Source organism: Bufo gargarizans, chromosome 1, assembly GCF_014858855.1.
Source record: "Bufo gargarizans isolate SCDJY-AF-19 chromosome 1, ASM1485885v1, whole genome shotgun sequence".
Lineage (NCBI taxonomy): Eukaryota > Metazoa > Chordata > Amphibia > Anura > Bufonidae > Bufo > Bufo gargarizans.
In genome coordinates this window covers 547,435,723-547,461,493 of record NC_058080.1, presented here as the reverse complement: position 1 = coordinate 547,461,493, position 25,771 = coordinate 547,435,723, and the positions used below count along the sequence as shown (strand labels likewise).

The 25,771-nt window shown below is 43.3% G+C and overlaps 1 protein-coding gene across 3 annotated transcripts in view; it reads left to right on the top strand.

Moving 5' to 3' along the window:
- The window catches only part of ARVCF (ARVCF delta catenin family member), a 574,725-nt gene that overhangs the window by 510,892 nt on the left and 38,062 nt on the right, over positions 1-25,771 (top strand). For all 3 annotated transcript variants that reach the window (XM_044275582.1, XM_044275583.1, XM_044275581.1), the window contains 4 exons: positions 1,481-1,980; positions 7,445-7,628; positions 18,181-18,298; positions 19,613-19,784. In XM_044275582.1, coding sequence (XP_044131517.1) covers positions 1,481-1,980; positions 7,445-7,628; positions 18,181-18,298; positions 19,613-19,784 — 974 coding nt within the window. The remainder of the gene's footprint in view (positions 1-1,480; positions 1,981-7,444; positions 7,629-18,180; positions 18,299-19,612; positions 19,785-25,771) is intronic.

Genomic DNA, 25,771 nt, shown 5'->3' with positions numbered 1-25,771 from the left:
ACGACATGACAGCCTGCCACCAGTGTGAAAGTAACCTTAATCCTAGTTCTTGATGTATTCGTGGCCAGCAATAAGAGGTTTTGTCACCCTTCGGCCTGGACTGCTGGCACTGTCCAGTGTTCATTCTGATGAAGCTGTAATTGGCTTTACAGGAATCGGCTGATATCGGCAGCTTCTCTTTGTGCTCGATTATGTGAGACATTTGACAACGCATCATCTGAGTCATGCCCCAGCTAATTCCATTGGTGTGAATTTTAAAATGAGGGTCATTTATGAAGTCCGCTTTTGCCAGAGTCTGCTTTTGGAGTAGTTTGCACCAAATGACAAGTGCAGTTTGATCAATTTGGCACATCTTTTAATCTTGCATTTTTGCAAAGTAATGCTGCGACTAATGTGACTTTTTAAAAATGTTGCAAATAAAATAAAGTCTTAGTAATTAAATCTGGAGTGAAACTAATTAACACTGCTAACCACATTTACTTTCACACCCATTTTTCAAAAGCTCCGAGGGTGGCATAATATGGCAAAAAGACTTTTTGCACAAAACTGCAATTGATACAAATTGTGGCTTTATATCGCTCAAAAACTCACATGCTCTAATGATAAATCCCCCCCCCCCCTTCCCCATGGTGTCTAAACATGGTGCCACAACACGAAGAAATTTGGGTATAAAAAAGCACAATGCATGATTTCAGCTGAATGAAGCACAGTTTAGAGCATTTACAGATCTAGTCCTCTTCTCTTTGGATACCTCGCTGGTTGCCAACAGAAGGTCCTCTAGCAGTGTGTGGTCTGAATGCTACTCTGACATTTTAAAATAAGGAACATTTTTGGGGTCAGGATGTGATTTTTCTGCAGAACCTCCCTGAATGATCCGTTTGAGACCTTGATTTCGTTCTTCATACATCTGTGCAGTAACACCAGTTAGCTCATTCCCACCAGTGTCCCGTTCATGCCTTTTCCAGTGGTTGTGGCTAGTACTATAACTCACTGCTACTCCTTCTCATAAAAGTGAATGGGGCTGAGTGGCAATAGCATATACTACCATAAAATGTTTTGAGCGAAGCCTGGTAAACATGAAGGGGAGGCAGCACATTTCCCTTCCGTCAGCTGATTGGTGGGGAAAGTCAGACCCTCACCAGTCTGATATTGGTGGCCTGTCTTAAAGGCAGCAATACACCTTAGCCATTGGCTGGATTCTTATTTACACGCGTCATTACTCCAGACCCTGTCCCCTATGTAAGGAGAGAGTAAGGGTACAGCTGCAGATTCAGGTCTCCTGATGCAGTTTAGGAATCCAGTACCAGTAGTGAATTAAAGGGGTTTTCAGCGTTGTGTGTTGCATTATCTGAAATATTTTATTGTCTAGCTGACATTTGGTTCTATATTGCGTATTAAACTGGTTCCATAAAAATGTTAGCATGAGATTCTCTGTGCCACATATGGATTTATTTAGATGTATGTCTCTTTAATTCCTCAGGGCTTATGATGACCCTCTGGAATCTGAACTGATTGAGGAGAGAATCCCCTACCTTCATGGTGGTTATGCAGCTCCTCTGGCTCAGCCTGAGAGAGGAAGTCTTGCCAGTATAGACCGACTGGGAAAGCGTTCACCTTCCATCGACAGCATCCGTAAAGATCCACGATGGAGAGATCCTGACCTTCCAGAGGTCATTGCAATGCTCAATCATCCAATTGACCCAGTCAAGTCCAACGCAGCTGCCTATTTGCAGCACTTGTGCTATGAAAATGATAAAATAAAGAAAGAGGTAAGGCATCTCAAAGGCATTCCCATTCTGGTGGGTTTATTAGACCATCCAAAGCCTGAAGTCCACAGAAAAGCCTGCGGAGCCCTCCGTAACATTTCGTATGGAAAAGATAATGAAAACAAAGTGTCAATTAAGAACTGTGATGGAATTCCTGCTTTAATACGACTTCTGAGGAAGACAAATGACATGGAAGTGAGAGAGCTGATAACAGGTATGTGTGATTGCATCATAGTGCAACTCCTTTCACTGTGACCTCCTTAAGACCCCTTTAGTAACCTGGTTTAGAGGGCTGAAAAACGACCTCTGTCCATCCAGTTCGGCCTGTTATCCTGCAAGTTGATCCAGAGGAAGGCAAAAAAAAAACTGAGGTAGAAGCCAATTTTCCTCACTTTAGGGTACTTTCACACTAGAGTTGTTGCGATACCAAATTTTTGATTCGGTTTCGATACCATGAAAAAGTATTGCGATACTCGATACCATTCGATACCACGCAAAAAAAATAAACAAAAAAAGCCACGTGCATTCCTCATTTTTAAAAATGGCGAATCGCGCAGTTTTTATTTTATTTTTTCTGTTCCGGCATTCACCACCTAGATTTTTTTTTTTTTTATATTTTAATAGTTTGGACTTTTCTGACGTGGCGACGTAATATGTTTATTTATATATTTTATATGTGAAATTGGGAAAAGGGGGCGATTTATACTTCATATTTTAGTGTTTTTTTTTTGTTTGTTTTTTTACACTTTTTATTTAATAACTATTTCCCCCCCCTTAGGGGCTAGAACCTGGGATCTTTCATCCCTTTTCCTATTCAGCCTGATAGATCTCTATCAGGGTGAATAGGACTTCACACTGTCCCTGCTGCTCTGTGCTTTGTGCACACAGCATCAGGGATGTTACCATGGCAACCAGGGCTTCTGTAGCGTCCTGGCTGCCATGGTAACCGATCGGAGCCCCAACATTACACTGCTGGGGCTCCGATCAGAAGCTGCCACTGCACCACCAATGAGGGGGAGGGGAGAGGTCCCTGTGGCCACTGCCACCAATGATTTTAATACTGGGGGGTTGAGATGGGCCGGCGCACTGTGCCACCAATGATTTTAATGGGTTGGGGGGCACACTGCACCACCAATGATAATTACCCCTTTATACAGGAGGCGGGTACTGGCAGATCAGCGGCAGTTAACTGCCGCTGATCGCAGCTCCCTGTCAGGTGCAGGGTGCCGGCAATGCGATTCTGCTGCCAGCACCCGCCTCCTGTATGTGTTAAAGACTGACTACTATATGGGACTCCAGACTTTCACTATCAGGCCACACAGAGCGGCGCCCAGCGATGTCTCAGCACTCACAATTAGTCCTGGGCGCCGCTCCGTTCGCCTGCAGTGCTCCATTACTGTCTCCTCTCCTGCTCCACATGCTGCTGATTACTATCAGAGCGATGGGAGGAGACATCAGCTTCACTAGTGGGCGTTCCTTCTCCCTGGCTGTAGCGCTGTCCAATCGCAGCGCAGGGAAAAGGAACGCCCACTAGTGAAGCTGATGTCTCCTCCCATCGCTCCGATAGTAATCAGCAGCATGTGGAGCAGGAGAGGAGACAGTAATGGGGCACTGCGGGCGAACGGAGCGGCGCCCAGGACTAATGGTGAGTGCAGAGACATCGCTGGGCGCCGCTCTGTGTGGAAATAATCCTATCATTGGTGGCGCAGTGCGCCCGCCCCTCCTCCGCCCCTCTCTTCTCATTGCCGCCCCTCCTCCGTGGTGCCGCCCCTCCTCCGCCCCTCTCTTCTCATTGCCGCCCCTCTCTTCTCATTGCCGCCCCTCTCTTCTCATTGCCGCCCCTTCTCTCATTGCCGCCCCTCTCTTCTCATTGCCGCCCCTTCTCTCAGTGTGCCGCCCCTCTCTCATGCCGCCCCTCCTCCGCCCCTCTCTTCTCATTGCCGCCCCTCCTCCGCCCCTCTCTTCTCATTGGTGGTAGCGGCAGCAGCACAGGGGGAGGGAGGACAGCTTCCTTCTCCCCGTGCTGCTGAGAGAACATGAGCGCGCCGATAGCAGCGCGCTCATGTTCAGAGATACTAGATTGCGCAGAAGCGCAGCCCAGTATCGAAAAAACTGAAATCCCGGTATCGTATCGATACCGGGACAAAAGTATCGATTGGGTATCGAAATTTCGATACCCGCAACAACCCTATTTCACACTAGCGTTTTTCTTCTCCGGCGCAGAGTTCCGTCCTAGGGACTCGAATCCGGAAAATAACTGATCAGTTTTATCCTAATGCATTCTGAATGGAGAGTAATCCATTCAGGATGCATCAGGATGTCTTCAGTTCAATCTTTTTGACTGATCAGGCTTTTCAGAAAACCGTAGCATGTTGTATTTTTACCTCTGGCCAAAAATCCTGAACACTTTGAACGCCGGATCCGGTCTTTTTCCCACTGACTTGCATTAATGCCGGATCCGACACCGTGTGTTCAGTCAAACCGGATCCGGCTTTTGCATGTTAAACCCGAAAAATGTGAAAAAAAAATAAGTTAAAGTCCATAAATGGCGGATCCGTTTTTTCCAATGCATTTTTTTTTATTGTGATCAAAATCCTGATCAGGATTCAAATGTAATCCGTTTTTCTGGATCCGGCCCAAAATCATGGTTTCTGAGGAGTAGATTGTTTCTGGACAGCAAATTGCTGTTTACACAAGACAGTCTGTATGGGGATGAGCGATTGCAGTTGTGATCGTTCATCCCCATATAGCAGAAGAAATTGCTGCATGTAAATGTAGCTCTCAACTCCGCTCAATCAGCTAGCTATCGAGACTGGTTTGTTCCCAATAATTGCTTGCTGCCTTTACACAGTCTTACTCTTAATAGAAGATTCTCATTCAATATTCTCTTTAAATAACCAGATATTTTTGCTCCATATTACTACATAAATACCTGGTGAAACAATCGCTGAAAGTGCAGTTTCCACGATACTGGTGCCATCTTTTAAAGAGTGAGACAGTAAATGTATCTTCCATTAGGAGGTTCTTGAGATATCTATTGTGTAGACAGGTGATCACCAGGTCCTTGGGCTGGGTCCACATGTGGTGGAAAAATCCACCACAGATCCATTAATTGACCTTTTTTCTGTAGATTTCATTGTGGATCTCATCCCTGATATGTGGAAAGGGGTTAAATATGCAGAGAAACATGACATGCTGAGCCTTATAAAACCACCGGTCAGTTTCCATGCAGCAATTTTCTACGACATGCGAATGAGGTTTGTACTTGCTGCTACGGAATTCTGCTGTGGACTTTCCTTGCCCAGATCCACACAATCTTTACAGTGACGCATGGGCTCCTTATTACAGCTCTGTACTTCTTGAGGGGCTGTACAGAGCTACTATGGCAGTGTTCATTAGACCCCTGGGTATGCTACTAAGTAATGGTGCCGCTAGAAGTGGGAAAATGGTGAGTGATTTATGGTTTATCTAAGGAAGCTTGGATCCCATAACCTGCACATGTCAACATGTATACTAAGGGTTTCTTCTTCACACTGCTTATTTACAGCACACATTCTTCCCGGGTTGTTTATGTAATTTTTTATAAATGGTAATGGGGGCCAGCTACTGTTGTGTTCCTTCTATTTTAAAGAATACCAGTGGAAGGGCTGAATAGTTAAATGTTATGAAGTAGAAAGAACTGGTTATACTTCACATATTTTATTTGGAGTAGTTTGCAGTGGCTACAGTTCTTCACTGCTATTCACTGAAAATGGTTTCAGCAAGATGAGCAGTTAGCTTCCTAACCAAACGTGGTTAAAGTGTGACTGGCCATATCAATTTTTGGCAGCTGTGGTCGTTGTGAGGCCGTCCCCTGACACCTTTGGATATCTGGCAAGCGTTTGACAGCCTTGGCTTGCCTTTTATATGCTAAAGTCAAAACACCAGTCTGTAACTTCTATGGGAGCGCCCAGGAGTTTTTGTGAAAAATGGCAAGCATCCCTCCCAGACACTTAAGAAAACACACAATGCTCTGCCTTTTCCTCTTCTAAACATTGTGGCATTCGTTACTATGTTATTGTGAAGCACCCATTCCCTCCTTTATAGATATTCATTGCTGGGAATACAAAACACGAGACGTACGTTTGTTTATGTACTGGGCAACCCCTTTTAAGACTTTGATCATCTCAGTTGGGTAAAATCTTGTCTTTGGGTACCCTATACCACTGATTCGACCTGCAGCCTTTATAGGAGTCTATTAAAGAAAGTGCCCAACATATATGATAAAAGCATTGAGTGTGTAGGCCTTAAAGTGGTATACCAGGATTCTAATATAGATGGCCTATTTTCAGGACAGGCCATCAATTATATGATCAGTAGGGGTCTGGCAACCTGCACCTCTTGCTTATCGGGTGTTTTGGAGTAGCTGTGCTGTCAGAAGGGAGCACCAGAACTGTACAGCTTTGGGCACTTTGCAGTGGACGGAGCTTGTAACTGCTCTGCTGCTCCCATTCACTTCAGTGAGAGCAGCGCTACAGAGCTGTGCTGCTTTGGTGCCACTCCCAAACAGCTGAATCGTCGTAATAAACTACAAACTGGTGGCAATCATTAGTGATTTGATAATTGGTTGACTCTGTGCCTACAAACCTCCAATATTGTTACTATACTTTCTATTTTAAAGGGTTGTATAGGATTAGAAGAACACTGCTTCTTTCTTCAGGTACCCCACCACAACCTGTCCATGGGGTATATCTGGTATTGCAGCTCTGCTCCATTGACATGAGGTTGAGATGCAATTCAGTCTACAACCTGCAGACAGGTGTGGCAGTGTTTTGGAAGGATCCAGTCACATTTTTCTAATGCCGGACAACTCCTTTTAGAATGTCAACCAATTTTAGTAGCATGAGGAAGCAGGGGGAAAATATCGCCTATTTACTTTGACCAAACTCTCAGAACAATATGTGCTTGCTGAACATCAGACGTGTACAGAATTAAATTCAGAATATACAGGTATACAGTAAATCTGCTCTGTATCAGGGATGTAGCTGCAGAACAGCTTGTATTGTATCTGGGCAGCTTAATAACAAATGGAGACAGATTTTAGTCTATACTTTAATGATTTGTATTGATTTCCTAATCCTGTACAATGCTAGCAGGTTAGAGAAGGCCTCTATCCTCTGTTTTCGAGAGGTTTGTAAATCTTAAGACAAGATTTGCAAATGCAAGCATTTTCGACCTCAAATTATGATAAATGGTAACATGTGCGGCCGCAGTATTGACTACTGGTATCACCGGACGGGCAGCAGATGTCCTTTTACAGCTCCCTTTTAGTATGAAGACGAGCAAGGTTGCATGTTAATTGCAGATAAGATAGTGCCTTTAAGAAGATTAATAGTGTAGTCAATACTTGGTGTATATAATGGTGTATTTTTGCATTCATACTGTGCAGGGCTAGAGAATCCATGTGGATGTGTTTGTTTCTTTTAGAATGTATAGCTTTTTGTTAGCCTTCTGTAGCTTGAAGCTTTTGGATAGTGATAACATATTCTAACCAATCCATTGTGTTGCTGGTGACGTACACAAGGGTTTAACTTCAGTGACGAAAGTGCCTCATGCCTTCTTACTCTTGGTTAGGATTGTCGTACTGTAAATAATTTACTGACTATGCGTCTTAGCAGCGTTTGTTGTTCTTTCCTAAGGTACCCTGTGGAACCTGTCCTCGTATGAACCCTTAAAGATGGTGATCATCAACCACGGTCTTCAGACGCTTACTAATGAGGTGATCATACCTCACTCTGGCTGGGAGAATGAGCCAAATGAGGACTCCAAGCCTCGAGATGCAGAGTGGACAACTGTCTTTAAGAACACCTCTGGCTGCTTAAGGTATTGTGGTCTTGTAAATTGTTTGTCCTTACTAGATATAAAACGCTGAATGTAAAAAAAAGAAAAGAAATTGCACTTTCACCCAAACATTGGCACAGTTATTGTATGCTTTCCTTGCTTTGTTAGTGCACCGAGGGTTGCGTGTGAAGTCATCTTTATTAATTTTTTGGGGAAAACTGTCTTGGTTCAATTAAAGGGGTTGTCTCACTTCAGCAAATGGGATTCATCATGTAGAGAAAGTTAATACAAGGCACTTACTAATGTATTGATTGTCCATATTGCTTCCTTTGTTAGCTGGATTCATTTTTCCATCACATTATATGTTGCTTGTTTCCATGGTTACAACCACCCTGCAATTCAGCACTGGTGGTCATGTTTGCACAATATAGGGAAAAAGACCTGGACTATGCTCACTCATGCTATCCCAGCTACCAGAGTGCATTTATTTCCCTAAATTGTGCAAGCACGGCCAGCAGTGCTGGATTGCCAGGTGGCTGTAACCATGGAAGCGAGCAGTTTAGTGTGATGGCAAAATGAATCTAGCCAGCAAAGGAACAATATGGATATTAAAAAAAATTAGTAAGTGCCTTGTATTAACTTTATGTACTGGATAAATGCCATTTGCTGGAGAGAGAAACCCCCTTTTAACACTGTTTTCCATCAACCTTAGGGCTTTTTTCACACGAGCGGATGCTGTGCGGGTAATCCACTGCATGAAAGAGAGCCAAGCCCAGCTCCAGGCCTCTCTTTGATCTTTTTACTACAAAATCACGGTGAGATAAAGTTGTCAGTGACTTTTGTAGTAAAAAGATCAGAGAGACACGGAACATTATCAATCATGTTTAAGCGACTTGGCTCTTTCACGTAGCGTATTACCCGCACGGAGTCTGCTGGTGTGAAAGAGCCCTTAGAGTTTGAATGGAGCAGACATCCACTGCTTCATTTAACCTTTCCTCAGATTTGTGTGAGCAGTAACCTGTCCTAGTATTTGTGAGTCCCTCTATTGTGAATTTATCCCTATCCTGTGGCCACGTGGTGAGCTAGATTTGCTGTGGATGGCACACTGGCCCATTCACTTCTATGGGGCTATGTACGCCTGTATCTTTTTTGGTAGATCCATGTGGCCATTCCACAAACTGTAGAACTTGTCCTATTCCGTATTGCAAGTGAGAAAAACGGGATGCACATGGAAGATATCCATATTTTGCAGATCTGTTTTTTGAGAACTAAAATATGGACTTAGGCGCGTGAATGAGACCTAATACATATTTGGACCTGGCCTCAAGAAATTCAGAGCGGTTCCTCACTCCGCCCCCACCCCCATACCCCGTGTGTTTTGTGCTCCTTTAAGTCTAAGACTGACAGTATAACAATTGAAACTTATTGAAATCGACATGGGACGAAGCCTGCCCATAACTGTGATGCTGTCGGGCATGTTGGTAAGTCCTTCATGTTAATCCTTTCGTTTACCCTCTTTCACTGGTAAACTGTGGAGCCTTTTGATCCTTCTAATTTATTTCTGCCATGATGATGATGATGCTGATTGCTGACTTCTCTGCTGAGAATTTGTATCTTTCGGAGCGTTGGCTGAGTGCCTCAGACGTTGTGCGATAATACTCCTTGGCAATCCTTGTATCCTTTCCTATGTAACTTCAGACACTTGTACTTCTACTTGGCTGATAAGCCCACGAGGATGTCATTATTTTGTACATGCAGACCTTGCATTTAGCAGGTTACACTCATTTCGGTAGATGAGGACAGTAGATGGACTGTGTGGTCTTTCTCCCCCTTGTCTTCTGCATTTCTATGGTTTGTACTCTGGTGGCCGGGACCATGGGAGGGCACATATGCTAGTGCTTTTTCCTGTATTGCGCAAACACGACCACCACTGCTGGATTGCAGGGGGGTCTGTAACCGTGGAAACTAGCAGTGTATAATGTGATGGAAAAATTAATCCAGCTGGCAAAGGAGGCAATATGTATAATATATTAGTAAGTGGCTTGTATTAACTTTCTCTAAATGATGAATGCTACTTACTGAGATGAGACAACCCCTTTGACCTGTTGGGGACACATGACGTATCGGTAAATCTGTGCGGTGATCGGAACTGGGTGCCTGTTGAAATCAGCAGGCACCCTGGGACAATGCGGGGGGAGGATCCCATCACCTCTCAGGATCGCTTCTGATTGGCTGCAGGGCGGGCGGGAGTTTTAAACTTCCTGCAGCTCTGCCTCCTCTCCCTTTCTGTGTCCGGAGCCTGTGGAGGGAGGAACAGCGTTGGATCTGTGCCCATGCCCAGCAACCCCCCTTTCTGACCTTCCACAGTGCCACCTGGCACTAAAGGGTACATAGGAAAAAATTAGGCAGGGGGATATTCAGGGAAAGTTTCTAACTGTTGCATCACCCTGATCAGGTGTCTGGGGTCCACAGCACAGCTGTGTGACCCTAAACCCCCCATGGGTGCAGCACCTTGACCCCCTAGCGCAAACACCCATGCACCCAAGGTGGTGGAGACTCCGCCAGGTGGAGCAAAGGGACCACCATGCCAGGGACCCTGTGGTCCACACTAGTACGAGCAGCTCTGGGGCTCGTACTAGTTTTCCAGCCCACCTGAGCCTGGTGAACTTGCATGGTGTTCCCCAGAGGATTTTGAGCCTGTGATTCCGATTTTGTTGGCCAACCAGGAATCCAGATTCACACAGTGGGCTTCACTGAATGACCGACTATTTTAGTCTTTTTTTTTTTTTCAGTGACCACTTTGTGAATCTGATGGTGGAGCAAACTAACTTGTACACCCAACAGTTCATTGCTCAACACCTGGGCTCCTTTTTGGCTAGGGCCAGTGGCTGAACTCCGGTCAGTGCAGCCGAGATGAGGACGTTTTTGGGCCTCGTGCTGCACATGGGCCTATAAAAAAAAAAAGTGTCGGGCATTACTGGAGTGGGGACATCCTCTACAAGACCCCATTTTACAGTACAGCCATGACATGTTCACGTTTTGAGGCCATTCTGAAATGCCTGCATTATCCAGATAATGCAGCATGTCCCCCTTCAAGGTGATCATGCCTATGACCGCCTGTACAAAATCAGGCCGGTCATCAATCACTTTGGGGCCAAATTTTTGGAGGCCTATGTACTTGGAAGGGAAGTCGCGGTTGATGAATCTCTCTCATTGCTTTTAATTGGAGACTCATTTTCCGCCAGTATGTTCCCTCTAAGGTGGCGAGGTATGGCGTGAAGCTGTACAAACTTTGTGAGAGTATCTTGGGGTACACTTACAAGTTTGGTGTGTAGAAGGGGTGAGATTCCCCTATTGAACCCCCACAATGTCCCCCCACTCTGGGTGTTAGTGGGAAACTTGTGTGGGACCTTATGCACCCACAGCTGATAAGGGTTACCACCTGTACGTGGGTAGCTTTTTTACTAGTATCCCCTTGTTCCAGTCCCTTGCCACCAGATCCACGTCCGCTTGTGGAACCGTGCGGAAAAATCAACAGCGCGCTGGCAACACAGGGACATTCCTTCAGTTCTATGAGGCAGTCCTCAAGGACCTGATCTTTTCTGACCAAAGCAAGGGTTAACAACCAAACAAAAGTTTATATTACAGAAACGCCACATTTGTGGTCGTAAACTGCTGTATCAGTAAAAGGGAGACTGCAAAAGGAAAGGACAGACATGGTTTCTGGAAGGCCGATTTTTATGGCCTTTTTTATAGACACAATGTCACTTTTGAACCCCCCCCCCCCGAGTAAAAACATCCTAAAAGTGACCCCATCTAATAAACTACACCCATCAAGGTATTCAAAACTGATTTTTACAAACGGTATTAACCCTTTTAGGTGTTCCTCAACAGTTAATGGCAAATGGAGATGACATTTCAGAATTTAAATTTTTGGTAACCTTGCCGCACAAAAATGTAATATAGAGCCATCAAAAATCATATGTACCCTAAAAATAATCCAAAAAAACACCACCTTTATCCCGTAGTTTCCAAAATGGGGTCACTTTTAGGGAGTTTCTACTCCAGGGGGGTTGAAACGGGACACAATGTAAATAAACCGGTCCATAAAAATCAGCTCTCCAAAAACCACACGGCACTCCGTTCCCTCTACACTCCGCCGTGTGGCCGTGCAGTAGTGTACGACCACATATGGGGTGTTTCTGTAAATGGCAGAGGCAGGGCAATAAAGATAGTCTTGTTTGGCTGTTAACCCTTGCTTTGTTAGTGGGAAAAAATGGGTTAAAAGGGAAAATTTGGCAAAAAAAATGAACTTCGCAAATTTCATCCCCATTTGCCAATAACTCTTGTGCAACACCTAAAGGGTTAACAAAGTTTGTAAAATCAGTTTTGAATACCTTGAGGGGTGTAGTTTCTAGAATGGGGTCATTTTTGGCTGGTTTCTATTATGTAAGCCTCGCAAAGTGACTTCAGACCTGTACTGGTCCCTAAAAATTGGGTTTTTGAAAAGCCTTGTAACATCCCCAAAAAATAAAATTCCATTCCCCATATGTCTACTTCATGTTTAGATCCATTTGGGGAATAAGTCATTACGATTTTTTGTGGTATTACAGAAGTAGGGAAACTGAAACTTTTTAAAATTTTTTTTTTTTTTTTTTTTTTTTTTCTTCTAAATTTTTGGTAAATTTGGTATTTTATATTGAACGGCCTAAGTAAGTAAGAGTTTTAAAGTTATCAGCACTTAAAGTGACACTAGTCAGATTGGCAAAAAATGGCCTGGTCCTTAAGGTGAAATGAGGCTGTGTCCCTAAGGGGTTAAGGTGAAAATGAGCCCGGTCCATAAGGGATTAAGTGTCTCGTTTTATTAGGGGGTCCATTATTGAGTGCGTGGGTCCACCGGAGAAGCCTCTAGTGAGCCAGTCAGCTGATATCAGATATCAGCTAATTGCAGATTTAATCAGTTGTGTGAGCGTTAAATTCTCGCTGGTTGGCACCACATGTCAGTGTTAAAAATGATGGGCTACTGGCATAATGTAGAAGTGTGCACTTTGCATCTGCGTAAGTCATAGGCCTTAAAATTGATGGCAGTTAACTTGTATTATTGGCTTTCAGACCTGCCCCCCAGCATATCTGTATGTAAAAGTGCTTTTATGAAATGATACCTGTTCCATTCACAATCCACACTTTATCCAGTCTTCTACGCTGGGTGATTGTGCCCACACTTGTTCTACAAGCAATCAATGGCGAGCATCATGACAACCACCAATATTCAAAGAATAAATAATCCCACAGACAGTACTGTGCCTTTTCTCTTCATGTCTGTAAGCCACAAGCTTATCGTGATTACAGGGTGCAGCATGAGGGGGGACATTGCACATAATTACACTAGTATTAGAGACTGCGTCATTTCATCATGAAAGCCAATAGGTAGACGCTCAGCAGGCACCGGTCGTCTTCTGCTGCCCGCAGGCAGTAAATCTGTGGAAGGAGCAGCTGAGCTTACTAACTAGCTTCATCTTTACCCTTACATGAAAATGTTTTATTAGAACAGAAGACGACGCTGAATCTTTTCTAAGGTTTCATCTACAGCCTTATTAATGGACTTGCATATTTTACCTGTGATAAGAGCAGGAATTAATGAGAAGGGTGAATACTGCTAACAACCAGATATGTCACTACTGCCTGCTGAGATGTGGTTGTTAAAGGGGTTGTCACTTCAGCAAATGGCATTTATCATGTAGAGGAAGTTAATACAAGGCACTTACTAATGTACTGTGATTCTTCATATTGCCTTCTTTGCTGGCTGCATACATTTTTCCATCACATTATTCACTGCTCATATCCAGGGGTTACGACCACTCTGCAATCAATCAGCAGTGGTCATGCTTGCAGACTACAGGAAAAAGTATCAGCCTGTCTGGTGGGACGGAGAATGGGAGCGCACACAGCTGCCATCCCGGCCACGTCTTATAAGCACTGCAGCGGCTGCTGTAACCCCTGGATATGAGCAGTGTATAATGCAATGGTAAAACGAATAAAGCCAGCAAGTGAGACGAGGGCCATCCGACATTAAATTTAAGGTCTACCTCCGGTTTTGCTCCAGTGTGACCTTAGGTTTAATCTGTTCATTTCCTTTCTTAAAGTAAATACTGAAAGGGGGAGATTTATCATGAGGAATTTAGTCCCTTTTGCTGGAGTCTGCATTACCATTCTAACTTGGAGAAACTTCGTTCATTGGAAAGGGACGAACAAATGGTCATAAAACCATCCGACAAAGGAGGGAATATAGTTATCCTTGACAGACGGGAATATATAGTCATGTGTGAGAATATTTTGACGGACAGTGCTACGAGATTTTGAGAGAAAATCCTCTCTAACAATATCGTAGAGAGTTGGCTTCCACCACATCCCGTCATGGCCTGTTTTTATAGTCTACCCAAAACACATAAAGGAAGTAGTCCTCTTAAGGGTAGACCCATTGTGTCAGGGATTGGAAGTTTGATGCAGATCATTAGCATGTACGTTGATAACATCCTGCGTCCGTTTGTCACTTCTCTTCCATCCTACACACGTGACACAATAGATGTCCTTAACAACTTAAACAACGTTATTTCTGAAGAGGACTTTCTTTTGGCCAGTCTGGATGTGGAAGCCCTGTATAGTTCTATCCCACACATGAAGTGATTGCAAACTATTCGCCACTTTTTAAATGAAAGAGGGACAGAATGCACCATGCATAATGAGTTTCTCACTTTACTTGATTTTGCCTTAAAGGGAACCTGTCACCGGGATTTTGTGTATAGAGCGGAGGACATGGGTTGCTAGATGGCCGTTAGCACATCCGCAATACCCAGTCCCCATAGCTCTGTGTGCTTTTATTGTGTAAAAAAAAACGATTTGATACATATACAAATGACCCTGAGATGAGTCCTGTCCCTGACTAATCTCACGTACAGGACTCATCTCAGGTTAATTTGCATATGTATCAAATCGTTTTTTTTACACAATAAAAGCACACAGAGCTATGGGGACTGGGTATTGCAAATGTGCTAGCGGCCATCTAGCAACCCATGACCTCAGCTCTATACACAAAATGCCGGTGACAGGTTCCCTTTAAACACAATGTTTTACTCTTTAATGGTAATGCCAACCGCCAGCTCAGAGGGGTGGCAATGGGGAGCCCATGTGCCTCGACTTTTGCCAACCTCTATCTGGGCTGATGGGAGAAAATTGTGTTTGGGGATCATCTTGAGGAATGGTAATCGTGTATCCAGCTATGGCTGTGATACATTGATGACATTCTCATATTGTGGAAGGGTAATACTCTTTTGTAAAACGGCTCAATACGAATGACATGGGGCTGTTTTTCACCTCCACAGTTGATCATGACTCCATGACCTTCCTTGATTTGACTATCACAAGGGGAAGAGAAGGGCAGCCGATAACAAAGGTCTTCAGAAAACCCACAGCAACTAACAACCTCTTGCAGTGGGAAAGCTGGCACCCGTGGACATTATGGAAAGTCATATCTAAAGGGCAGTACCTGAGAGCAAGACGCAATTGTTCTGATACACTTGACTTTAAAATTGCATCTGACGATCTGAGACAAAAATTTAGATCCAGAGGGTACTAGGATATCATCTTGGTGCTGTGATAGGAAAAAACTGATGATCCACACAATTAAGGACAATAAGGATGAGATCATCAGAATTATTGGTACGTTTGATACAGGCTATCATGAAGTGAGGACAATACTCAATAGACATTGGGTTATCCTTAAAACAGACCAGGATGTTGGTGACTTGGTGATTGATTCTCCGTTCCATTACTTTTCGGAGGGGACAGAACATGAGGGATCGGCTGGTCCACAGTTTCACTAAACCTGTCCAGACTCGCACAAGGTCAACTATAGATGTACCTGCGAGTTAAGACAATGTGTCGAACATTTGGGGGACATCCGCAATAAGACACTCCCCTGGCTAGACACATTGTCAGTGCACACGCAGGGGATTCCAGAGTGATCAGTTTTTAAGGGATTGACAAATGTGTTCTATCACCCAGAGGAGGTGACGTTGATGAGACTCCTGAGGAAGGAATTGGAGTGTCTTTTCCAGCTAAGGACAGAGAAACCAAAGGGTCCCAATTAACGTAGAAGTTATAAGTGTTTCATTTAGACCCCTAGGTATCCCTCTAAATCCTCAATCTCCAAGTGGGCCAGATGCATTTATATTTCTTCTAATCTTTGCACTGGTCTCGATATACCTCTAATAGGGGTTGTAATAACTTGCCAGTAATAGTCCTACTTTCAGGAAGTACCACAATCATTGGTGGTATATTCCTAATGGGCATCTATGATTATTATTTTCTGATGTATCACATGATATCCAATGATAACTGTGAATCAGACTATGATGCCAAATATTGCTTAGCTTTACCTTTGTTCCCAGTGTACCCTAATATCTACATGTGGTTCCCTGATGCAAAATACTGAGCCGCATAAGTCCCCCCCCCCCCCCCTTCCCCTTGTGTACTTCTAATGTCTATGAGCAGAGGGATTTGGGAAGTCACCTTGCTCGAACACTCATCTCTCCTGTGATTGGGTGTCTGAGACCTGGCTCATTCTTTATAGCGAGCAAGAACTGGTGGCTACATACTGCCATACCAGCACCGATACGGCTGCACAACACACGTGTTGCGTCCTCCGCTATGTCTTAGTAGTGGGCAGCGTACCTGTTACTCTGCACCCCTTTGCCCATTGCTCCTGAAGAGGTGCCTGACACAGGGCCGCTAGAAATGCGTTGAGTGAGGGCTGGGTATAGTTGGGTAGCTTTTGTTGTTGCGGTAGCAAGGAGTCCCCCAGGCGACCATTGTGGTGGGCAGAAACAGACACCGGAGGAACATTTTCCTTTGGTTTGCTTGATAGGGACTCCTGATGAATGTAACTTCAGTGGTGGCATAATGGTGAATAAACTCAGCGCAGGTTATTGCCACCACCAACGGAGTGAGATATGATTGAGATTGATGTATAGGCCACTGTGTACGTCCATAACCATTGTGTAGGGAGTCTGTAGTCATTCTATTGGGGGACCAGAAGGATCTTATCTGACCCTCTGCCTATCGCTATACACTTTGAGGGATTAGCCAATTTTTAACAAGTGTTTATATTTAAAGATTTATTATTTTCTTTTTACCCCCTATTAGGCTAAGTTTTATTTAGGAAGACTGAAACTATTATACCAATAGTATTCTGTGATAAAAGCTGGAGTCTGCATTGCAATAATGGCACCAAATTTATCAAATGTTTCACAATGTAAGACATAAGGATGCACCAGATTTATCAAACACTGGAGTAAAGGGCTCCATGCTAGATTTCTGGGGCAAGAAAGTCGCAAGACTTTCTCGGAAGATAATGCTTGTAGATCACAGATGAACCAGAATCGTACATTAAAGCAATACAACATATACATTATGTATAGTATGTAACACCAATCCTTTGTGTTTTTGCTAGATTGATGCAGCAGGATCTCTTACTGACTTTACGACACCGCCCTCTGACGTGCCCGTTAGTTTGTGCGGCTGTTTTGCCATTATCTTTTATATATGCTTGGTCTCCAGAATCAGAGACTGCTCTGTGTGGGCATGAGTCAATTCTCAACCTTCCCTATTAATCGCCATTTAATGCAGAGTTTGTGTCTCAAAGAAAGTGACTGGGAATTAGAGCTTTCACAATGAATTACATTCAGACCTTATCTCGGCTGCAATCTGAATAACTTGGCATTTCGGAGAAATGTGTTTGAGTTTTCTGCTTCAGCCCCCTGGAGGTGGCCATGAGTTAATGAATGTGTGCCATCGGAAGATTGAGTGTAGCCGGTGTTGACCACACTGAAGGTCGAAGGCTTTAACTCCATACAAGACCTTGTAATAAACCAGAGAGGGTTCAGGAGCAGTCAGTGGCCACGCAAGGGATTTGATATTAAGAGCAGCTCTTTGTTTGCCATACGTTAGTTTTTGATATTGTGCAACCTGTATCTCATACACACTTCTCAGTGAATACAGAGGAGCTTCTTGTTGTGCTGTGATATTATTTACCTTAATTTCTTTGTGGTTTTCTACTATGTCCTTTTTTTTTTTTTTTTTTAAGTTAACATCTGGCCACTCCATTGCGCCGTAGTGCCAGATTTTTAACCAAATCTCGAGTAGAGCCTGTCTTCTCCCTGGCTGTGAAGCAGTCTGCAGTGATGGAACAGTGACCTAGCTATAGAGGAGGAGACTACCACTGAGAGGAGCGGAGGTCTCCTCCTCCCTGTGCCGATGCTAGTAAATGACATATTGGGCACAAGAACAAAGCAAGGGACTTTGGCACAACTGAAGGGTTCATAAAAAAAAATAAAAAATTAAATAGTGCAACAGCATCTGCTCAAAGTAGACTACGGAATAAGGTATTTATTTTAGAAAAATAAATAAATCTGGTGACGGGTCCTTAGAACTTTGCAGTTTTCAGAATTCATGAAGTGGCAACATGTTAAGCGAGAAGCTGAAGAACCCATAATGTTGATGTTTCCTTTTTTTTTTTTTTTTTTTTTTTTATATATAGGAATGTCAGTTCAGATGGCGCTGAAGCCCGCAGAAGGCTGCGTGAGTGTGATGGACTGGTGGATGCCCTGCTCCATGCCCTCCAGTCTGCAGTCAGTAAAAAGGACACAGACAACAAGGTGAGACTGTAGTTTAAAACGGCATAAAGGTCCTGTCTGTGCAGTGCATGTGGTTATGTCCACAGTGCCCGTTAGCTCAGAATCTATAAATGATGCCTGTTAATTGTGTTTGTATGAACAAGCGACTTTGCTGTAACTCTCTGGGTTGTGTTGCTTACCGTTTGAGTCCAATTTCCTTAAAGGAGTCTCCTTTCAAATGGCAGTTAGCAGGACAACTAAAACTGGCAGCTTGTCCCAACACCTTTCTTTGCCATGCTACAGCTGCCATGTTTAATATGTATCTATAATGCACTTTGTGGCTTAGCATGTTAAAATTATCTACTTTCAACTTTTTTTTTTATGTTCACATAAATTAGATGTTCTGTTTCTTAATGGGTTAAATTTACTAGAAAGTTGTCATCTTCAGATCCTTTCTTTGAGTGTGTAGAGGAAAGGGGTTAGATTAGAAAAGTTGGCATATTTTGCCAGAAGTTAAAGGGGTTGTCTCACTTCAGCAACTGGCATTTATCACGTCCAGGAGGTTAATACAAGACCCTTACTAATGTATTGTGATTATCCATATTGCTTCCTTTTCTGGCTACATTGTTGGTGGTCATGCTTGCAGACTTTAATGCTAGGGCTACACGACTACATGTGTCATGTGCCAATTTTTATAATGGTCTATGGTGTCTCACTGCGACGTGCAACTGTCGTTTCGCAGTCGCAACATGTCGCACTGCGACACCATAGACCAGGGGTCAGCAACCTCCGGCACTTCAGGTGTTGGGAAACTAAATCTCCCATCATGCACACTTGCTTGGCTTTTCTCTAAACTCCAACAGAAGTGGAAGAAGCATGCTGGGAGTTTGTTTTACAACAGCTGGAGTGCCGAAGGTTGCTGATCCCTGCCATAAACTATAATTATAAAAATTGGTGCACGATACATGTTGTCGTGTAGCCCTAGCCTAAGAAAAATCAACACCTTTTCTGGTTGCCGGGAGTACGCATAGGCTGGCGCTTTTCCCTATATCGTGCAACCACGGCCACTGCTCCTGGATTGCAGGGTGTTTGTAACCATGTATACAAGCAGTGTATAATGAAAAACGTCTGAAGCCAGAATAGGAGGCATTATGGACATAATACATTAGTTATAGTAAGTGCCTTGTATTAACATTCTGTACAAGATAAATGCCATTTGCTAAAGTGAGGAGCTATTTAAGTAACCCCTTTAAGGGCAATGTATGCCAGAATTTTGATGCATTTAGCTCATTAATGTACACAGTTGTTCCAGTTCTTCGTACTAATGTGATTTTTCTTTTTTTCTTCTTCTACCAGTCTGTTGAAAATTGTGTGTGCATCATGCGCAATCTGTCATACCACGTCCACAAGGAGGTGCCAGGAGCAGACCGATTTCATGATTTAGACAGCAATCTCCAAAGTGGGATTGGTGGACAGCAAAAGAAAAAGAAAGATGATGCTGGCTGCTTTGGAGGCAAAAAAGCTAAAGGTAACTAAGCTGTGACAGTTTGCTCCTCATCCTTGCTGCTGTTTATGAAAATTAGTCTAACCAATTAAAGGGGTTGTGGAGCGCGTACATATTGATGACCTATCCTTAGGATAGGTAATCAATGTCTGATCGGTGGAAGGCCGACTCCTGGCACCCCTGCAGATCATCTGTTTGCAGAAGACGCAGTGCTTGTGCAAGCGCTACTTTCTCTTCAAGATTGCATTGCGTGTCATCTGACATCTCGGCAGCGCTATCCAATCTAAAGTGCTTGTTCCATTCATTTGAATGGAAGGAGTGCATTTAGTTGCTCTGCAACGCCATTGCAAATGATACGATGCACAGTGTAACCTTAAAGAGGAAGCAGAGCTTGTACAAGCTATCTTGAGGGTAGGTCATCAGTATGTACCAGCTGCCCAACTAAGGGCAGCCAAGATCTGGCTCTGCATAGCAATGTGTCACACAATCAAAACATTGTTTGAAAAGTTAGTAGGTGACTAGCATTGGGGTCTATGATGGCAAAGTGGCTTATGATCTGCGACCATAAATCCAACAGTGTTGGATTTTTATTTTTTAAACCCTCACATCATTGCAACGCCCAATGACTCTGATTACGACATCAGTCTTAGTTTCACCCAGCCTAAACAATGTGTATCATCTTCCACCTTGCCAGACATGCTTTCATGATCAGCTGTTATGCACCAACATGCTTCATAGTTGGCTTCTTCCCAGTTTCTTGATATTGAGCTCAGGGTCATACTTTTTCTATGGGCTGTTTATACTTGCCTGGTTACACTGTATTTTAAAGGTTTTCAGCAGCGAAGAAGTTAGTCATAGATGTTTATGCAGATGATGAAGGCCTATTAACTGGTAAGGTAAATAACACTATTGTCTGCCGCCACCTCATGACATATCACTGATACCTGGGCAAAGTCTGGCCTGCTCAAACTTGTGCTGGATGTGTTTACAGAGGCAAGATTCCAGCTACATTCCCTGCCATCTTCTGTCACAATCACGCTATGACTCCTGTATGTACCGCCGGTCCCTCGCCCGACCTTATGACTAAAGCCTGCTCATAAGTCTTATGATCAGCGTAGCCAGCTCTTCCTGGCTCATGCTTTTCAATAAATGATCCTTTTTGCGAATAAGAACCCACCACAACTTATTATTGGAAATCCATAGTCTTTAGTCGCAATGATCTGACAACTTATGTGAGGGCCTCGGCCACGTTAAGTAGCCATCAATATGTGACCTCCATAAGTGTCTGTGAAAATCTTGTGACCTCTTCTCATGAAATAATTCCCAGGTATCCTTGCCTACTAAATGCAGGTCTTTAATTTAAACACAGACAAGCTGGATAGTTTCTAGTGAGATATGAGGTCCCTGACTCTTCCATCCACCCAGCTACTTATGTACCTTTATTTTTATACTGTAGCTATACTACAGAGTCATATATAGGATGTTGGCAGGCTGACAAAGGCCAAGTTCTTATCGGCTATTTAATCCATTATTTCCATCAGTTATTTGAGCCCAAACCTGTAGTGAAGCTCCACAGACATAAGGTATAATGGAAAGATCGGCACCTGGTTTTGACTCAAAATCACTGATTAAATCCGAAATCAAAGTTTGTTAGAGGCACTACAGGAAAAATATTCTCCCCATCCCCTGCATACAGTTGGTATATGTGCTGGTATGCTTGCATGATTTGCTTCATGTATTTTTAGCCTCTTACTTAGGGCAGTTAGATCGTGTAACCCCAGATGAGACTCTCCGAACAGGGAATTGGTCTCTATTCATTCCTTGTAAGAATAAATAAACAGATTTCCTGTCCATACAGCAGACTTTATGGGACCCAGTGAGTCTAACTGCCATTAGTAATGGAGCCTGAAAATACATCAATAAATCCATAGTCATGGTTGTAAAACAAATGATTAAATATACCAGTACTTTATTTTTCGGGGAGTGCTACTTTAGTTTTTGAGCAGTGCTGCCAGATGTCCTTAGTTGAACTATTGTCTGAAAATTATTTAGAGTATGGTGGCTCACCCTGACAATAATTGAGAAGCCGGTGCTGCAAAGTGACTCACCCTGTTAAAAAAGGTATATAATAGCGATAGCAGGGGCTGAGCACTCACCACTTGGACCATAGAAGACAAAACGCTTCAAAGGAACTAGGTAGTTTAATGGTTAAAAAAGGCATAATGTGTGCAACAAATACCCAACATCTAGGCAATACATAAAATACAATAGAAAATTTTATGGCAAGTACATCATGTGGAAGCAGATTAAAAATTTAAAATTAGGAGATGGTTTTCCTGTGTGTGCATATGATCTCATTAGATATATAGATATGGACATATAATCATGCAGTCACAGGTTCAACATAACATGACAAGGTGGAAAAAATTGTAAGATACAATCTTTATGCGGTACTTTGCGTAAACGATGTGAAATGTATAAAAAGGATCATATGTTTGTAAACTCCAGTAAAAGATGGTAAAACGGTTATAAGAGGTATTCTGCAAATAATATCCTGCATAAATGTTCATATGCTGTCCGATCCAAAAGATGTGGATTATTTGGCATCTAAAAAGACCTCTCAATCATTCCTCACATTTGCAGGTCCCGATATATTCACTCATGTAAATGGAGAACAGTCTTGATAAAACAGAGATAATATGTATTCATATGCTGCCCAGTAATAGTGAGACTCTACTTTAGGTACACAAGTTTATTTGTATAACCTCATATATTGGGTATATACAATGTTGCAGGTATTTGTCCTGCGCTCACAGTGGCGTCCCGCGTGGCTGCAGCGTTCAATACCGAGGTACCCGTCCTGGAGTTATCAGCTGCTTCTGTGTTGTAATCGTAGTCGCTTATCTCCGCGCTTTGTCACTCGAGTGTGCCGCTATCTGTTAGGATGATCTCCGGCCACTGCAACTGCTTGTATGGCCTCTCCAGTTGTCTTTGAAAAAGGGAGATTAAGGTCATGGCGTCCCACGTGTATCGAGTGGGGTGCGGAGCTGATATCTGTTATTGTGGACTCTGCATGAGGGATAGGTGAATGTCCATAAAGACAGAATTATACTGGAGGGTATCGTTGAACCAGACGAGCTTCGGGGTCTATTCCTGGCCACTTCCTCAGTGAATCTGTGACTGCACAATTTTTGATTATGATGTACTTGCCATAATATTTTCTATTGTATTTTATGTATTGCCTAGTTGCTGGGTATTTGTTGCACACATTGTGCCCTTTTTTAACCATTAAACTACCTAGGTCCTTTGAAGCGTCTTCTATGGTCCAAGTGGTTAGTGCTCAGCCCCTACTATCGCTATTGTCTGAAAATTGCATGTGTCGCTTACAGCGGTTATGGACCTTCTATTGGCTCTGATGTCAGTGAAGGCTATCTTCCTTTATATAGAAGCACATCACAGTAGAAGTGAAGAATGGAAGGCCTCTCTAAAGGCTTCCTTCAGGAAGGCTTTCCTTGTAACTTCTACTGGGATCAGTTCTAGTTTCGGGGTTGCCATCTTGAAGGGAGAACTGGCCCTTTAGACGCTTGTGTGAATTGTAGTGGAAGGAAGCCTTGGTGCACCTGTATAGCAATAGTTTCTTATTCTGTAGTGTAGCCGCCATGTTCTGCCTTATTGTTACTTAGATCTGCCTGCTTTCTCTCTCCCCCCTGTAATTCACCTTTCTTCTCTTGCTTTCCTGCTTATTAGAGGAGTGGTTTAACCAAGGTGAGTCTGTAGCTTCTGCCTTAAACCCCCTCCTTTTTCCTGCCTCTGATATATTCTGCTGGGTTACTCAACTCCACTTTATTTCAGTGTTGGTGATTATAACAGTAGACTTCATAGTATTCTGCATTATTCAACTATGATTGTTTCATGAAGACTACTCTATTTTTCTTTACAAGATCAACATCAGCGATCCCCTGAACACCACAGGTCTGACATCTCTGAAGGTCCTAATTTAGCAGGATTTTGTCAGGAAGTAAGCATGCCTTTGCGGCAGTCACCTGCTCGTCAGTGAAGGAGACGGTGCATTTACATAGTGATCTCCTCCACAGTATAGAGGAGCGGCTGCCAATGACATTGCTCTTACCCATACAAACTTGTTTGCTGGCAGCAGAGTGTCAGTATACAGCACGATCTGCTGCTGGCACAAGGCGATTTTGGGTGCCTGCACAAACAATCCAATTACCTGACGAATGAGCGTTGGCAGCTACAATGCTTGTTAGCGATTTTTAGCTGGTGGTTTCTAATCCTGTGTAAAGGGCCCTTAACCCCCATCAATTAAGTGGGCCATATACCCCCACATGATGTCCATAACGCCATATTGCCAAATCATTGCTTGAGACCACCACTAAAATGTAACCACTCCTTTAGTCCTTAGGCATTGTAAGCCATACACATTAGATCCATGTTGGCTGAGACTGCTGACTGTGTATGGGGCTTCCTGACTATCCTCTGACAGCTGATGTTGGGGGAAGAGAAGAATCAGACATGCTTTGTCCTCACGAGATTAGCCGCTGTCAGAGAGGTGCCTGGCATTTGCTTTCTCCTCTTTCACTACGTATGCATGCTTGGCCACGCATGCATGTTTATGGGAGAATTAGGAGAGATGGCAGTCTGCTGCATTCTCGTATGTGTAGCCCGCTTATGACAGCCCAATAGGTATTAAACCAGTCCACCAAAGCTATCTAATCTTCCTCTGTTAGCTGGCCATACACCTTAGATGAATGTCGACCATTTAATGTCTGTGAAGGGCCTACAGACTTTTCCATCACAACAGATGTCTGGAGAGAGAAGGATCCGTCATGTTGTATTTCAGTATGCCTGATCCATTTATCCTTGGGGAGATGAGGCTTTGTTCACATCTGTTTTATAAATCCGGTAGTCTGTTCTAGCAGGGTACCAGATCTGCAAAATGGAGTGGTGAACATAGTCTAAGCCAGTCCCAGAGATGTCAGACTGTGGTTTCTCCCCTCTCCCATTCACAACACATGCATGCTCAGCCCATAATTCAGCCAACCGTTAGTGTGTTTGGAGAGCGTTAGGGTCAGAAACTTTGTTACCAAGTTGCCAAGAATTTTGTCAAAATTTACACACACACAGCTTTTATACTAATATTGTAGCAGTCATTATTTCACTTATGCTACAGTTTTTATATAAAAATAGGAGTAGTTGACTTTTTTCCACTCCAGTGTTTAAAAAGAGCAAAATATGTTCTGTCTATTAGGCTGTTTTTTGTCCTAATTTATTCTTTTTGTGTTTATTTATCTTTTTTCTCGTGTTTTGGTCTGTCTTAATGCTCCATTTGCAATGTTTGTCCAAAATCTGTGTCACACTGAACGGTCATTACAGAGTGGCATGCGTCTCTCCTTGCTACTGAAGATGTGAGAGTTCTTCTGTCTCAGTACTCGGACTCCCACTAAGCAAAACCTTTTTAAATGTCGCTGATATATCAAGTTTTTATTTTATTATGATTTTTATTTTATTTTTTGACCCTTCTGAATCGAATAGCAGTCTGCTGCACTATTCCTTACCTTTTAAAAAAAAAAAAAAACTTTTTGTCACTGATGGATACCTGCCTGACAGTCCAAAATTACTCTTTTGGCCTCTGCCTGTTAAATAGGTTTATGGGTCCATCTTGCCGTCTCCTGGGACCCTCTCTTATCAGCTGTTTGAGAAGGCAGAGGCAGTAGTACCACAGGCTTCTCACTGTTTCACACAAGCCCAGTGACATAAAGACTAGTATCACTGGCCTGGGCGCGGCTAAGCCCCAGTGAAGTGAACGTGGTTTAGCTGCTCCCAGCTGATCGCCAGGGGTCCTGGGTGTAGGATCCCCGCCAATCAGATGATGTATCCAGAGGATATATCATCAGTAAGAAAAAGCTACAGAACCTCTTTTAATAATCCATGTTATCTGTTTAGCTGTAAGCTTCTGTTCACACTGAGATTATGGATTTCTGCGATCCATTACA